At 46.7% G+C, this 17,511-nt stretch overlaps 1 protein-coding gene across 2 annotated transcripts in view; it reads left to right on the forward strand.

Moving 5' to 3' along the window:
• The window catches only part of LOC119437006 (uncharacterized), a 48,275-nt gene that overhangs the window by 23,324 nt on the left and 7,440 nt on the right, over positions 1-17,511 (forward strand). For both annotated transcript variants that reach the window (XM_037704067.2, XM_037704065.2), the window contains exons 3-5: positions 829-1,037; positions 1,669-1,755; positions 4,452-5,159. In XM_037704067.2, coding sequence (XP_037559995.1) covers positions 829-1,037; positions 1,669-1,755; positions 4,452-5,159 — 1,004 coding nt within the window. The remainder of the gene's footprint in view (positions 1-828; positions 1,038-1,668; positions 1,756-4,451; positions 5,160-17,511) is intronic.

Raw genomic sequence — 17,511 nt, forward strand, 5'->3', positions numbered from 1 at the left:
CACGCGTGATTTGCATGGTATGCCCAGATACTATGTGCGAATGCAATTTATACCTTTGTGGAAAGAGCACGGAGTCTGAAGTTCGCGCCACCACTCATAAAGAGAGCTGGTAAATATGGGTGAGTGCAAAAGAACAACCGCATCTATACGCGGAGGACATACGTGCACGGAACCTATGATTCCTGTGGAAGGCTTTCGCGATAAAAATAAGACAGTGCTATTTTTGAAACCATAACGGGGGGATCTTTGAAATGTACCTCGTGATTGATAGCGAAATAGCATAGACATTTAAATTCTACTACAGAAATGTGAGCTGTAAACGCAGTAATTGAGTTTTGATTAGCGGTTTCTTGGTAATTATCTAACTGATTGTAATCTGTCGTGCAAGTTACGTCTGCCTGTCCATAAAACCCCGCTCTGCAAAAGCGGAATCGCGCTATCTAGGGCACGTTAGTTCCTAAGAAAATCTCTTCAGGTAAACAAAGATGCAACACTCTGTATATATGCGATCGGGATTCTAGAAACTCACCTATTAATGTTAGTAAAGCTAATTGTGACGCTATGAATTAGCACTGATAATTGTGACTCAGTGAACCACGTTTCCATCGCAAGGCGCCTTGTGATCGTCTAACTGCTGTCTCTTTTTGTCCTTCGTGCTCTCTGGCGCCGCTTACCAACCAGAGGAGACCTAGTAGCCCAACAGATACGTTCTGGCTTGTCATTGTTGCTTACTTTTGGACATCGTCGGGACTATCAGTGCATAGCGCCGCGTCAAAGTGTTCGCGCTGCGATGTTAATAGATGGGCATGATGGCTACGGCCTGCGCAGCCAAGGTGTTCACGGTGGCGCTGCGCAAGGCTCCGGGCGGCGGCCTGGGCCTTGGCATACTGAAGGATTGCGGCGGTCCCGCTGAGACTGGCTCTGTGCGGGTCCACGAACTTTACCCAGGACAGCCGGCGCAGCTCTGCGGTCGCCTCCGAACGGGCGACGTCATCCTCAAAGTCAATGGTATCCGCCTACTCGGCAAGAGCACTGCGGTTGGTATAAAGACGTTATTTACACATGCGCCAGAGTTTAGCTAGATGCCAGTGGATCACATGCGATCCGGTCGTCCCTAGTATTAGCATGTCACGCATTATCCAGGGCTCGGGTGAAGTCCTCTTTCTCTTGGCCCTTCCAACCGTGAACGTCTCTCTCTCTCTCTCTCTGTGTGTGTGTGTGTGTGTGTGTGTGTGTGTGTGTGTGTGTGTGTGTGTGTGTGTGTGTGTGTGTGTGTGTGTGTGTGTGTGTGTGTGTGTGTGTGTGGTGGTGTGTGTGTGTGTGTGTGTGTGTGTGTGTGTGTGTGTGTGTGTGTGTGTGTGTGTGTGTGTGTGTGTGTGTGTGTGTGTGTGTGTGTGTGTGTGTGTGTGTGTGTGTGTGTGTGTGTGTGTGTGTGTGTGTGTGTGTGTGTGTGTGTGTGGGGGGGGGGGGGGGGTTCGACAACCGACTTGAACGAACGCATGCAGTTGATGTAGGTGCGAGGGTGACTGTCGCAGTAGGAGCTGGCAAGTCTTCGTTGGTGAGCTTGACTTTTTGTCGTGCGCCGTGTTACACCAAGCGCAATTACTCAGGATGTCATTTGTTGTGAGTGTGGAAGTTTTCTTTTTTTATTATTAATATCTTTTGCAGCAAGCTTTAGAGATACTGAGGGCTGCGTCCGGCTTGGTGACTCTTACCGTCTACAGGCAGCAGCCCGAGCAAAATAATGACTTGTCGGTAAGTAGTATATTTGGCTAAAGCAAATGACAGCTGCAATAAGCAAATGGAAGTGTATGCGAGCTTTCTGGTAAAATATTCACTACAAATTTATTGAGGGAATAAGTGTCGGTCACAGGGAGTCCTCTTCTGCTTTTCAGTTTCAACAACATATGAAAAAATTCTAGTTGGCTGCATTTAATTTTGGCGAGTTGGGATGCGAGAAAGTGTGTGCAAAGAGTGTCACAATACACGAAGCAAACACAACACAGGACGAGAGTACTGTTCGTTTACTGCGTTTCCTTCGTGTATTGCGATAGTTGTTTCCCAAGCGCCACTCACCAAAATTAATGTTCTGCTTTTCGATATGGACACCATTATTGCTAAAGGGCGCTCCACGCTTTCAACTGGGGAGCATCAGCTTCACTGTACATCAACTATACCCATTCTAAACAACAGCGAAGTCAGTGTAGCCGCAATCTCACTTCTTAATGGTACCGATGTCCCATATGACTTCTATGAAATACGCCACGTGGCGCAATAGTCCATCTTGGAGACAGTTATTCCTTCAAGCTACGCAAGAATAGCTGACGAATAATGACTGGCTGTGTTGTATGGAGCTGAAAAAGTGAATAAGTGCTTGCTATGGCAACCTCGTATATAGGTCTCCTGCGGGCTTGTGGAAGCGCTGCAACCTGCAACCTTACTGAATTTAAATGTCAGATATAATGCGCCAATGAATGCAACTGCAGCCGCACACATCCTACAGTTTGAAGAATTATGCTTTAACATAGTGTATTATAGTACAGTATATTATCGCCGCTGTGCTACGCTATATACTAATGCATAATTCCAAAGCGTATTATACTACACTATACTGCACTTATACTGCAGTGCACTATACTGCACTATACGCCTTGCACTATAACATACTAAACCGTTATTATAAAACAATATCGAGGTTGTTTTATTATCCGAGCTCAAGTTTTAATTTTGCCACGTTTAAAAATGGTGATCGCCATTTACAAACATGGCATAATAAAAACCAGTTTTGATTGTTATCGGTAGAACCGTTAAGTTTCGTGCCAAGAATGATATATATATATATATATATATATATATATAAATTTTGTTATCTGTAACACCAGCAGGCGACAAAAATTACTGCAGTAATTTTGAGAAGTCGTTTGTAGATTTCTTCGTGTGATCGTCTCTGTCATTTCAGAGTAAGCGAGCAGCGGAAACCAGGCCTTGAAAAACGTTCACGCTGCAAAGCATATTTTATATAGCGCCTTGAAGTGTTCGCCGTCGAAGGCTACGAAACTCCTGCAACATTTAAAGCAAATTGTATCAGAACATCCGTACTTATTAAATTTCTACTCTTTAGTTTGACAGGCCGGTCTCAGTTTTCTACGAGCGAGCACGAAGCAGGTTTGTTTTTAATCAAATTGGTTAACAGCTCCTGCAAAAAAAAAAAAAAACAACTGCGTGTGCAACGTTGTCGTATAGCATAGGGTGTAGACCCGTTTCCGCTGTATTGGCTTTCGTTCTTTCGTTGCGAAGCTTCATGAGCTCTAGAGAAGCTTGCCTGTCAAGAAAAACAAACGACTTACGGTGAACTTTAAACAACGTTTTGCAGGCCGTGGAAGCTTACAGCTACGGTAAGTGCACAGGCAATTGCATCGCAAGAGGCCCTGGAGATTTCATCACATCTGAGCGGATGAGCGTTTAAACCATTTTTTTGCCGCTCAATAGCTAGCACGTATTTCACTGGAGGCTACATGAAAAAGAATAAAAAGGCCGTGGACGCTGAGATTTCTGTGTTTAGGAGAACACCGGCTGTGTAAGCTAGTTTATTTTTGATTGGCTATCCAGTAGTGTGTATTTCTCATACACAGCAGGGACTTGATGACGTACAGTTAAATTAACTAGTTTCTTTTTGCTTATTTTTCTCGGTTTCGCCAGAATAGTCAACACGTTGCTGATTGTCGCTTTGAACTCTTATTCCTATACTTTTAGATTTGCGTTGTTCGGCAAGCATGTGCATTTCGTGACTAGCAGAGTAGGGTCACAGAGCGCCGCACAGTAATGAGTTTTTTTCTTTAAGCTTACCTTTATATCGGGTCGTTGTGGCTTGGGACGTAACCTTTGTCGCCCCTGTTAAAGTAACACCAGCACACACAACGACGTCTTTCGTAACCTCGCACTTGGACATTGTAAGCGGCGCCTCCTTATCGCTCAATGTCAACTCTAGCAACGTAAACAATTGCCGAAAACGCTGTCTCCAGCTCACCATAGCTCACTCTATATACCGCTTCCCGATCGTTTCACCGGCCCTTTATTGATAGCCAGGACATTCTCAGGACATTGTCAGTGTGTTTTGCGTTGCTTGTGGCATTTCTCTAACACTGAAAGTACCGCTGAATGGTGAATCCGCGGAAAACCTGACAACTATATTGTGACCAACTGCTCTTCTTTATATAGTATTGACGAGCGATGCTCGCGCCTCTAGGTATATAAAGGAGTATAGCATTAGCCAACACGTCTTCCGACTCGTGTTGCCGCAGGTTGGACGTCGTCGTATAGTGTATAGGAGTACACCCGTTCCGCTGTCTTGGCTTTCGCTCTTTCGTTGCACGGTTTCACGATTGCCTCACTTGAATTTCCGCTCGTCTTTGCCGTGTTGACACCGTGGGCTTGGTGGGCGTTCGTTTCAGGCAAGCCGGGACCAGTTGAATCACTGCTGCCGGGCGGCGGGCGACTCCGACATCGCGCCGAAGAATGGAGGCTACGATCCTTCGTGGACGACCAAGATTCCGCGGGCTTCCTCGTCCTCGCACGACTCGAGCGAACTGAACGACTCGACCCCGCTGCCGCCCAAATCGTCGCCTCTCGACGCGAAGCCCCAGCTCGGCTGTCCGCTGCCCAGGCCCAGACTGCGCAATAAGGGCCAGATCGAGCCTCAAGACGGCACTACGGTACGCGACCTGGCGGGACACTGTGACTTCGACGTGGTGACCGACGGAAGTGTGTTTGGTGACTTGTACAACGGCACCTCACACGAGGACAAGCCGTCGCGTGGTGATGCCGCTGCTGACGAGCCTGCGGCGGGTGCTGCTCACTGCCGGCGCCACAAGTCCGTGGGCGCGCTCACGGCGGCCCTCAGGTCTTCGGACAACAGCTGCTCGACGCTGGACGATGACGTGCTGAACGGATTCACGAGGCGCGGCTCAACAGCCGCGGTGCGCTCGTGCTTCAATAGCGTCATGCTCACGGGCGGCTTAGGAGACGACGACGTCGGCCTCACACGCTGGAGAGACTCGGTGCTCACGGAGGAGTCGGACGACTCCGAAGTGCCCCACTGCAGCCGAGCGCTGGCCACTGAGGCGGGCGAGGCCAAGCTTATCGACGCGCCATCGTTGGAGGTACGTTTATGGGTCCGTCTTCGCTATAGGAGAAGAACGTCGCGCGGTCCGTTTTTGACCGGTTCCGCTGACCGGATTTGTTGTTGTTGTAGTGGTTGTTGTAGTAGTAGTAATAGTAAACCCATTTTGGCTTACACATACGTTTGTTCGCACTTTCTTAGTATCAATTATTCACTAACCCCTACCCTATATAGTGCCCAAATGGGTTTTTAGAATAAAATAAATGAAAAGAAAGTAGTAGTAGTAGTTAGTAGTAGCAGCAGTAGTAGTTGTTAATGCGATTACCATTCTTTGCCTTATACTTTGGGCACTTTGAGTCTATCTAGCCTCTATGCCGTCGTGATGCCGTCGTGATGCCGTTGGGGTTGTTTTTTTAACTGGATATATATCCGGATATGCATGACATAACATTCACATGGCAAGACATGGCATGTATGGCATGTATGTCACGCCGCCATAATGCCGTCGTAGTCGTTTCCTTAATTGGATATGTATCAGTATATGCATGACATGGCATGAATGCATGAATGTTGTTGCAGTTTTGTGTCCGTGTGTAGTACCGAAGGCAGCAATTATATTAGTGCTGGTGACATTTTGCTGAACAGTGCAGATTTAACAATTTCGCCGGATAATTACTTTGACGCATCAAGCATGCTAACGCTTTGCTAATGAGATGAAAGTGTTGTTAGTAAAAAAATATCACGAAAATAAAAGGGCTCGGTGGGCGGAAGTGAAGCGCCTCCGCCCGCCTTGCCCATTATGAGGGGTGATTCTGGAAATTCATTCCAAATGGATACACCTTGCAAACTCATTGGCCAAAATTTGTAAATTGCAATCTGCTGTAAAGTAATTAATTAAAAAGTTAATTTGGGATTTTTGTTAATTAGTATAATATGTGTTTTGGTTTCTCATGCGAATAATATGTCCGCCTCTCTGAATAATCCAGCTCAAGGACTAGAATTATGTTAACTGCAATAGGTGATTTTTCAAAATTCTGTAGGCCTTTAATCAAAATTCCGTAGGATCAACTTAAAAATGATTTATATCATTTTTAAGTTCTACGGAATTTTGAAAAATCACCTATTGCAGTTAACATAGTTCTAGTCCTTGAGCTGGATTATATATATATATATATATATATAATACGGAGTGATCAATATATACGGGCCGTAGTGCAACGCACGCGTAATGCGGGGGTTGTGGGTTCGGGTTCGGCTCGCACTGGCGGAAAATACCTTTTCGTCCACGTTCATTCCATTTTCCAGCGAAGCTTATATCCTCTGACTCGTGCCGTCGGTGTGGCTGTCGTCGTACGCTAAAATCCTCCTCACCCGCAGCTGGCGCGCCGGAAACCCTCCGCTCCCGCAAGTGGCACGCCGGATCACGCCACTCTCCCAGGCAATCACAAGCGCTCCCTCCCTCCGCAGAAGGGAAATGGGTGGGGGGGGGGGGTGATTCTCTCGCTCCGCGCGCGCCGTTTCTCGCCAGTTCAAGGCCAGCTGCGCTATGGGTAGGCCGCGCTTGGTGCGCTCCGCCGAAGAGGAGGCAGCCTTCAAAGAAGGACAACGGGAGCGGGCCCATGAACGTGCGCGAGCTCGCCGGACGAATCCACCGTTTCTCATCCACCAGCAACCATCTCTCCTTAATGTGTCTCAAACGTTCAAAAAACTAACCAACCCCTCCCCTGGGCTCGGACAAGCTTAGCGTGCACCCCTGTTCCCGGTAGGGGAGGGGTTTTAAGTTTTTTTTTTCTTTGGTATTTTCTACATTTCAATTTCAACCACAGCTAATTCCTCCCATGCTTTCTCTGGCTTCATTGGCTGCTTGCTTTATATGGCAATGAATAAACGACACTTTGCAATGCGGTGAACGGAATTTAAATCATGGATTCGGGATCTCAGAGGCACAACGTAGTGCTAACGCACTTCTCTCGCAATTACTGCTAAATCACCATTAAATTTCTTCTTCTTTTTTTATTTACATCAGCGATGGGTACTTCAATGTCAAAGCGGAAAGTTTGCACCCTCTTCGCTGTTTTGACAAGTATATAGTAAGTCGTAGAGCTTAAAGGAGGCAAGGGGGAGGATGTGGTTAGCTTGAGACACAACTAGCCTTGCAAGAGCACGCCGGAGATTCCTCCACCTCATCGTCGCCTTTTTGCACGCGCTTGTCACCGAACGCTCACCGAGGTTAAAACAAGATTAAAGATGACGCAAGGTGGGAGTGCTCCATTGACTAGAGGGTCGCCCTTTTGGACAATTAACAGCACCACGCGATGCAGAACACTGCCGATAGAAACGATGTGAGCTATGAAAGTAGTTTGGTTAGGATTTTCACAATTGGACCCCTGTATACGTAATACATTTACAGTCGGTGAAGGGTGGTCAGAGCTTCAAACGTCTCTACTGTCAAATGCTGCCGTTATTCGTCGCTGCTACTTAAATGCGCACTTTTAGTAATCTTCCGGCAGGCATGCCGTGACGCGTGCAGCACAAGGATCCATGGCCCCAGAGCAACGTAATGCTTAGGGCCCATGCATTTTACAGGTTGAACTAGTTGCCTTATTATAGGGCATGCAAGTACGCGGTGCAAAGAAGGTGGAATAAAAGACCAAAGAAACTCAAACTCTTTGAAAAGTGTTCCCCTGAAAACTGTTACACACTGAAATGTGTACAATTTTTGAGAATGTGTCGCTTATAGCACCATGCCTAGCTCTACCGTTGACTTTCCCTGTAAAAGAAGTTCCTGTTTCCGCGAGAGGGACATTAGACGATCGGCCTCCTGGGTCCCTCTGGCCCATCGTGACACTTCTAAATCCTTGGTCACTCCCATAGCCAAGAGCCTTCCACTTATGCCTTGATATAACCTTTCCAGAAAGGCAAGGCGATGTCCCCAGCGTTTGGTACTATTCGCCTGCCATTATTTACGAGTGCGCTATCGTACAATCATCAGAAAACCTCGTAAAGTTTCACGTGTAGTGCGACCTTCCGATCGCTGCTATAGATCAAAGTGATCGCATTCGAGAGTGGTGCAAGCAACACTTGCGAAGATTCACGGTTGCCTCGTGGGTAATTCCAAGTGCTGTCCGCTCAGCCAGTGCTCTCTTTTTTTATCCCCTTAACTGCCCACTCCTCCCCCAACCCCCTCCTCCCTAAACTGGACGCGCGTCTAGCTGACCTGCTTGCCTTTCTTTCGCTCTCTTCGCTTCACAATGAGCAGTTCCGGAGGCGGAATTCATGGTCTAAGACTAATCTATGGGATCAATTAGAAGCGAACGGTCGCTGAACACAGCAAGCTTTGTCATTTGGCGGTAGCGGGGATCGAACCCAGCCCACAATGTACTTGCCTTAGCAGGCATTCTAAGGCGTTAACTGTTTTTTTTTAATTTATTTTATTTATATGATCCTTAAAACCATATGACATTGTGGAGGGGAGTGGTTGCAAAGCAGCAGGACACAAGCTGAATGAGTTTTGTTAATAGCAGCGCACACAAGCAGTCACTCGCGAGTCGCGACCGCGCTTGGCCGTCTTGACGACCGGACGCATTCGGAGCAGACAGTCCTGGTACGCCGGCCTATACAGTCGTCACACCACAAGTACGTCAAGACATCTCATCAAGTTTTCGCGTACGAGTGGCCTAGTAGAGAGACTATAGTTCTCACGGACGTTCCACACCTCCTCTATTTTTTTCGTGCAATTTGCTTTATCTATGCACTATTATTTCTGTATTTCAATATTTCCCCTTACCCTTCCACCAGTGCAGGATAGCAAACCGGAATATCTTCCGGTTAACCTCACCGCCTTTCCCACCCCGTTAACGATTTCGCATGATTATACAATGTTCGCTAGCGTTTTACGAGAAAGTTTGTTATCGGTGATCTCTACGACACTTGGGGAAAAGGCAGCTCCATTCCTAGGAAGTAGGGTGCAGAATGGATGGAAGAAGGAAAAGAAGACTTTGTAGGTGCATGAATTAGTTCGTATACGTTCTGACGGTGATCGGCGTGATTTGAGACGTACTGCGTCCGGCGAATGATGTCGCGAAGCGGGATATATGGTGTAAGTTGTGAAATAGTGCAGAACGAACAACTCTGCGACGGAAATTTAGTGGGACAAGGGTTAGGTTAGCTTTGATTGAGGTATATCAGGTATGCACAAATTGAATCCCGGCCGCGGCGCGGCCTCATTTTGATAGAGGCGAAATGCAAGAACGCCCGTGTGCTTGCGTTGTAGTGCACGTTAAAGAACCCCAGGTGGTCGAAATTAATCCGGAGCACTCCACTATGGCGTGCCTCATGCTCAGAACTGGTTTTGGCATGTAAAACCCCAGACAGAAGCAGCGTTTATTGAGGTTACACTCACAGTCCTATTATAGTTCAAAATGATGAACTAAACAGAGGCACTGAAGAGGCACTATCGTGGCTGGAAACTCGTATTGCAGACGCATCCCGTGATATGCTTAAATAATCTCCTTTCCTCAGCGCCGTATGAATAGTTCCAACTTCTCTGAACTAGAAAGAGGCCGTGTCTACGCTGAACGCCTCTTGTTTCCTACTTTCGCTGTAGCAACCGGCAAGGTCGCGGTTTCAATTTCCGAACATGGCAGCTGCACTGAGATGAAGGCGCAAGGCAAAACCGACCGCGTACTTTGATTTTCATTAACTTTAAGGAGACTCAGGTGATCGAAATTGAACCGGAGCCCACGGCGTTTCACAAGGGAGCTCTGGGTTGTAAAAATCGATCAGTTATTTCAGAACCCAGCAGGTCGCGAGAAGATACGAGATATTTCAGCTCTGGAGCTGCCGTCATCCGCTGCTTTCATATTGGCAGAAGAAAAAAAAAGACAGGTGGCAGCACTGCAGGTCCCACTGAGATTAGATTTTCTGTGATTAACCTTGGATATATGGATATATACCCGACTGTGTATGTTGTGTGAGTGTGGCCGGTTCTGCGTGTGTCAGTTAATACATTATGACATTTATATGGGGCAGCATGCTATGTAGGCTCGAGATTTCTTTAATACGTCTGGTCCTTTCTATCGCTTTTTTTTTTGGAAAGGGGTACACGAAAAAAAAAATATTGCAATGTTCAGTTAGGCAACTAATGATGTTCCACTACTTACATTTAAATTATCGCTTCAGGGCACATGTCGCAACTGCGGAATTGAAGCCGGGAACTTGTAAAAACAGGCATGTAGTAGGAATAAACAGGCTAGCCCCAAACTCGAGCTGTCCACCACTACACTCGTGATAGACATAACCTCTGCAAAGCAAAATATATCAAGAAAGAAAGAAAGAAAGAAAGAAAAGAAGGAAGGAAGAAACGTGTTCTCTGCTGTCCTCGCTTGTCGAGACTGCCGTCTTTTTTTTTTTTTTTTTTTTTTTCTAAGCAGCCGTTCTTTCCTTTTCAGCGTCCAAAGTCATCGCGGCGTTCCTGTATCTTGTGTCGCCTGTTCTTAGGCAATGGCGGTAGCAGCTTCTCGCGCGGCGCCGCTTCTCAGCTTTCAGAACATTTATTCGCAAGGATACCGTATTCTAGCAGAATGCCTCCGGTCTGCGTAGGCGTCCTTCGTGTTTCCGACGCCTCGCGCGAAATTATACTGTTTCTCGGTGATCGTGCCGGGGTCACGACCGTGCTCGGACGATGATGTCTGGGAAACCAACGAAAGCCCAGTCGATGACCAGCGTGGTTTAATAATTCAGATTTGGGGGTTTGACGTCCGCAAAGTACACAGTGGCTTATGAGGGACGCCGTAGTGGAGGGTTCCGAAATAATTTTGAATAGCTGGTGGTTCTTTAATGTGCACCCAAAGCACGGTATACGGGGTGATCATTTCTAAGCTTTACAGAATTTTTAAAAATCACTGGTAGCAGATAGCATAATTCCGTTAGTTGAGCTGGAATATTCAGTGGCGGATATTACTTGCAGGAAAAAATCGAAACACATAATCAACTAATTCACGAAAATTCAATAATTAACTTCTTAATTACATTACGGCACATAATGCAATTTTCCAATTGTAGCCGGTGAGATTGCAAGGAATATTCACTAGGAACAAACTTTGAGGATTGCACTGATTTCAAGGCATGCGTCATTACACTCACGGTAAAAATGCACTGTTGTTCCACCGACGTTTTTCACAAAACGCTCTTTTATGCATTGAAGCACGAAAGTAACTGGAACGCCTGCGTATTTCGTCGCACACTTTGGCAATGAATATCTCGAAACTGGTGTCATCCTGAAAATTCATTCTAAGTGGATACGTCTCGCAAACTCACCAGCTGCAATTCGTGAATTGCAATGTGTGCTGTAAAGTAATTAATTAATAAGTTAATTAGTGAATGCTTGATAACTAGTTGAATATGTGTTTCGATTTCTCGTGCAAGTAACGTCCGCCTCTGAATATTCGAGCTCAAGGAATGGAATTATGATATCTGCCACAAGCGGTTTCTAAAATTCCGTAAAACCTAAAAATGATCACCCGGTATACACGAGTGTTTTTTGCATTCCAACTCCATCGGAAGGCGGCCACTGTGGCAGGAAATGGAACCCACGACCTCGTGCTCAGCATCGCCACTGAGCCAACCAGCGAGTCAGTGTGGTTTTCAGCAAGTTGAATGAAAAAGTGAAAAAGAAAGAAAAAAAAGAAAAAAATACGCCTTTAATTAAGGAAAAATTAGCGACAACCCGGTATTTCAGAGCCAGTCAAGCTGCGTCTTCTTTATTGCGATAGCAATTATATGGACACTCCAAGCGGATTTTTGCCGTCGCCGTGAGGTTACGTATAAAGTCCAAGGGCGATAATATCGTCGCCGCGCGCTGTATGCTGTATGTGCGCGTGAACATGCGAGGGACGCGCGCTTTCAAGGGGAGCGAACGCACGACGGAGAGCAAACGAGACGTCTTCGGTTGCGCGATAGGCCGTGAGGGAGGGAGGGAGGAGGAGCGACAGTGTGCTGCGGCACCAAATGCGTATCTTGCGATCGGGCCGACCGAGCGCAAGGGCAACTGGAATCTCGCAGGCGAAAGGAGGAAACCGGGAAGGCAGCGTGGGACGGAGGGTGTGCGGCTTCTGCTCTGCGAGCAACTGCGTACTTGTGAATCGGAAATAGTTTGAAGCGCAAATACACAGACACAAAAGAGCACATGAGACACAGACGAGCGCAAACTACCAACAAGGTTTACTGACCACCACACGTGTTTATACTGTGTTCACCATTACCGCTGCACATGCGCACAATGCCTTCTAAGAAAGGACAGTTCTTTATCTGACAGGTGTACAGAAGGTGTGCTGATACAGGCTGACCCTAATGAAGATATCTTTTCAGCTTCTATTATCTCACGGGTGAGCCTATGGTCACTTCTGCTGACAACAGCACATTTTTGAAAAAGAGGTTTACATTGACAGGAACTGCAGTGCATCGCCAACCAACCATCACGTGCCGTTTTCTTTACGTTTAGCGCGTGTTCTTTCAATCGTTCATTCAAACATCTCCCCGTCTGCCCTATGTATTGCTTGCCACATGTTAGCGGGATACTGTAGACTACATTAGTAGTACAGTGAACAAAAGGGTCTTTTTGCTGCTTATTGCAGCCTCTTTGATTACGAACGTACCTCTGATTGCAGAATTTAATGAGCTTTTGTGGTGCCGAAAACACAACGTTAACTTTCGAGCGGCCTGCAACCTTTTTGATATTATGTGACAGCCCATGAATACAAGGGATGACAGCCACTTTCTAATGCGTGTTGGGGGATGAAACCTGTGACGTGATGGAACGCGATACCTGGCAGAAGTCCGTAGCATTGTTTTTACAAGAACGGTTCAAGCTTTTAGAATTTCATGACCCTTTTGTTGTCAAAAATTCGGATGAAGTCTTGCAATTCTTAGACTCTAACTGTGACAAACAACTTTGTGCCTTTTCTATTGACGTTAAGGACTTGTTTTATTCTTTACCCCATGATGAACTGCTTGATGCCGTAGAAGAGTGCATTGATAGCAATGGATGTATAGGGTTTCAGAACTCTGCTGGTATTTCTGTTAGTAATTTTCTGGAACTCCTGACCTTTTATCTAAAGTCAACATACATTCAATGGAAAGGGAAGCCGTACCTTCAGAAAAAAGGCATATGCATTGGATCTTGCATAGCACCTGCTCTAAGTGATTTGTTTTTGGCCAGATTAGACAGAGCAGTGCTGCGCTGTCTGGAAGTCAAACGTGTGGAAAAAGTCTTCCGTTACGTTGACGACTACATTGTTTTCCTTGAGATGGGTATTGATGAGATGCAGGAAAATGCGCTTGTTGTTCTCGAGACGTTTAAATACTGTTTTAAGTCCCTTGAATTGACGCATGAAATGCCCCGTAACAGTACTCTTAAGTTTCTTGATACTAAGATTGTTTTTAGATCGGACAAAATCTGTTGGTGCTATGAACCGCGAAGTAACAAGCCGATTTAGCCATATGCCTCGGCACATTCTAAACAGGTTAAAAGAGGAATAATCAATTTATGTTTTTTGAATGCAGTTAAGAAATCGTGTTCGCATCAGATGCAATCAAGTCTTCGCTACCAGTCTGAGCGATTGGTACAAGCTGGTTACCCGTTGCATGTGCAGTGTTCTATTGCAGAATCTTTGCTCCGAAGGATTGCGCATGGAGATTAATCGGTCACAGGTTTCATCCCCCAACACGCATCAGAAAGTGGCTATCATCCCTTATATTCATGGGCTGTCACATAATATCAAAAAGGTTGCAGGCCGCTCGAAAGTTAACTGTTGTGTTTTCGGCACCACAAGAGCTCATTAAATTCTGCAATCAGAGGTACATTCGTAATCAAAGAGGCTGCAATAAGCAGCACAAAGACCCTTTTGTTCACTGTACTACTAATGTAGTCTACAGTATCCCGCTAACATGTGGCAAGCAATACATAGGGCAGACGGGGAGATGTTTGAATGAACGATTGAAAGAACACGCGCTAAACGTAAAGAAAACGGCACGTGATGGTTGGTTGGCGATGCACTGCAGTTCCTGTCAATGTAAACCTCTTTTTCAAAAATGTGCTGTTGTCAGCAGAAGTGACCATAAGGCTCACCCATGAGATAATAGAAGCTGAAAAGATATCTTCATTAGGCTCAGCCTGTATCAGCACACCTTATGTACACCTGTCGGATAAAGAACTGTCCTTTCTTAGAAGGCATTGTGCGCATGTGCAGCGGTAATGGTGAACACAGCATAAACACGTGTGGTGGTCAATAAACCTTGTTGGTAGTTTGCGCTCGTCTGTGTCTCATGTACTTTTTTGTGTCTTGTGTATTTGCGCTTCAAACTATTTCCGATGTACAACCAACAGGCCCAAATCGCTACAATTCTGCGTACTTGTACGTACTTCGCGCTGCTGCGGGCGGTCGCGCGCACCGTATCTTGAAAGCGATCTGCAACACGGCTCCTACCTTTGTATGCTCTGTGCTTTCGCCGCTCAGTTTGCGTTGAAGCGATAGACCGCACGAACCTTCGCTTGCTGCTGCTGGCGCGCTTGTTCACGCCAGCGTTTTGACAGCGGTTGTGTGCGGTCATCGAGTGCGATCTATTCATGTTTGCTTGTGTGTGCTGACACCATTCTTGTTAATTCAGTTAGTAAGCGAATGCGCCCAAGTTTATACAGCCGATAAATCTACTATCCATACTCCGTATAGCTCTCTACTAATTTGCTATCGCAATTGACGTTTCGCCTTTCGGGCGAAACTGCGACTTTTTTTTTTTTCTTCCAATTGCTTTCTTTCCAAGGAGCGAGATGTCAAGACGCAGAGGTACATGATAGATTCATGTTCGCTCATAGTGGCCGTTCCGTGATCGTATAGACCGGGAAGAGTACTGCCAAAGTGTGGATGACGTTCCAGATCGTTTGCAACGAGACACATCTCTGGCGGATGTTTTCCTGTGGCTTTCGGCAAAGTGGTCCTCGATATCGCAGCTCGGAGCGACATCGCATTCGGCACGCGAATTTTTGCGAGGAGGCCATAAAAATAATTTGCGGGATTGGCTAATGACTCTGAAAATTCCAGACGGACCAACGGCCATTTTTGCTCAGGGAACCAAGGAAATGTATAGCGCGTTGCAACGAACAAAAGCACGGGTTTTTCTGTTGCTTTCTGCGGGTTGGAAACTAACGGTGTGAATCCTGTTGTGGAATGTGCCCTTGTGTCGCAACTTTCTTCAGCAGATAAATGCACACGGGGACAAATTCTATCAATGACCTGCGAACTAATGTGCAGCCATATGGAGGGCTTTTTGCTTGCAGTTATAGCTCACTTTCTCTTCCTATATAGTTAAATTGTAACTTTTTTTTTCTTTTTTTTTCTGTGTGAGCGAAAGATCTTTTGCTGTGCCCAGACTCCAGCAACTGCGGCCTTATTTTCCGCATATAAATGCGCTTGCCCTTGGCTTAAATTGTTCTCGAAGATGGCTCCGGAACTACTATCAAGAATGTTTTATAACATTATTGCAAACGAAACACATGCTAATACATTCCAATATGACGTTGTATCCGCGCTGGTGCGGATGAACTGAACCGTCGCCGTGATTATCACGTAAACAGTATCCTTTTAGCGTTCATTCACAAATGCAGGGTAACATATACCCACTGTGTGTGTACAGCATTGCGTTCTTTCTTTTCTTTCTTTTTTGCTATGCCGTTTTTGCGCCCTAAAGTCGTAGATTAACAGAAATTGTTGCTACATAAGGCGCCTCGCTTGTAAGAAATACATGATAGCGCAAACTAAAGAAATCACGTGAAAAGAAAGCACAGGACAAGCGCTGCACAATAAGAGGCATATGATTCAAGCCGCACAAATTAACTGCGAAGTCTAATGTTTAAAATACCGTATGGGGCTTCCCAAGAAGAAAACCCAAAGTTATGTGCGAAACTTCGTGCGATAATGAATCATTACCTATTTATAAAGAAGGCTGCGCTTAGGATTAGATATTGTCATAGCAGTTAGAATGTCGTGGCTCGCTAAATGGCGGTGCGTGCTGGTAAACTTTTCCATTCCATACGATCGCGCGTAGTACGAGTAAATGTTTGACATTTGACTTTGTTGAGATGATCGCAGCGTCGAAACATAAATGTGGGTTTCTAGTGAAGAGAAGTTTGGCAGAGTTGTGAAGGAAAAGGAAGCGAGCAAGCTTTAGGCGTCGTGACAGTTCCGGCTATCGGGGGTGCGTATTGTTCTTTTAAATGAGTAAGCATTTCTATGGTTGCCCAACGAGAAAACTTTCCGTCCGTCTGTCCTTCCCGTAAGACGATCGCTTTCAAGATATGAGCCCGTGCGTACTCTTTTGAACGCGAAGCGGCGAAAACACAGCGCGCGGAGCTATCAACAGTCGGCACTCTCTGTCCGCTTCGCAGATCGTTTTCAAGATACGGTCCGTGCCGCCGCCGGAGTCCTTTGATCGCGGTTCATAATGGTTCGGCACGGATCGACAAGGCGCTAAAGAGCGATAATGGCACGTACACACTAGCGACAAAACGCGCGCGGTGCGCCGCCGGCGGCAGAACGCAGCTGCAGCAGGGCGGCCACACCAACCGGCGGCGCGCCGCTGCGGCAGTCACGTGACAGCATACACTCCTCCCCCCTTTTCGAAATATCCGTCAGCTCCGTCCGGGAGTGAGATTATATTTAGATAACCAAATCAGTGATACGTTTATTTAGGAATAGCATCGATCCCTTAACAGCGGCCACAGTTGTGCCTACATGTCTGGCCGGTGACAGTGGTCTGCCTTTTCCCATCCTTCGGCTATTCCTAAATAAACGCATCACTGTTCACTATCAGGGAGGGAGCAGTCTACCTGACTGGAGCAGTATTTTTTTTTTTTATTTGGGGTGTTGCTACGCTGCCCTCCGCAACACCCCAACGACCACCGCTTCGCGTCGGCGCCCAGCACCACGGCGGCACCGGGGCACAAACAGATCCGAGGCGCCGTCGTGGTCCACGTTCTCCCGTGCGGCGCCCAGCTGCCCTGAAAATGAATTACGCCGGTGAGCGATCCCTCCCGCTGCAACAAAAACCTGCCGCGGTTGCTTTCGCGGCGCGCCGCGCGCGTTTTGCATGTTTTGCCTAGGGTGCCTCGATGCACGGCGGGAGGCGGCGTTGACATCGAGGCACCCTAGTTTTGCCTCTAGTGTGTATGTGCCTTAACGGCTTATGATGATCGCAACGTCATCAGCGCACCTGGCGCCGTCACCTGCAGTAGACTTCACTTGCGTTATCAGTGCACCTTGCGCCGCCGTCCGCACCTGTTCGTTTGCGCTGTCCTTTGTACTGGCCGGATCAAGTGCCATAACACTGATAATGTCAGC

Source organism: Dermacentor silvarum, chromosome 1 (genome assembly GCF_013339745.2).
Source record: "Dermacentor silvarum isolate Dsil-2018 chromosome 1, BIME_Dsil_1.4, whole genome shotgun sequence".
In the NCBI taxonomy this organism is placed as follows: domain Eukaryota; kingdom Metazoa; phylum Arthropoda; class Arachnida; order Ixodida; family Ixodidae; genus Dermacentor; species Dermacentor silvarum.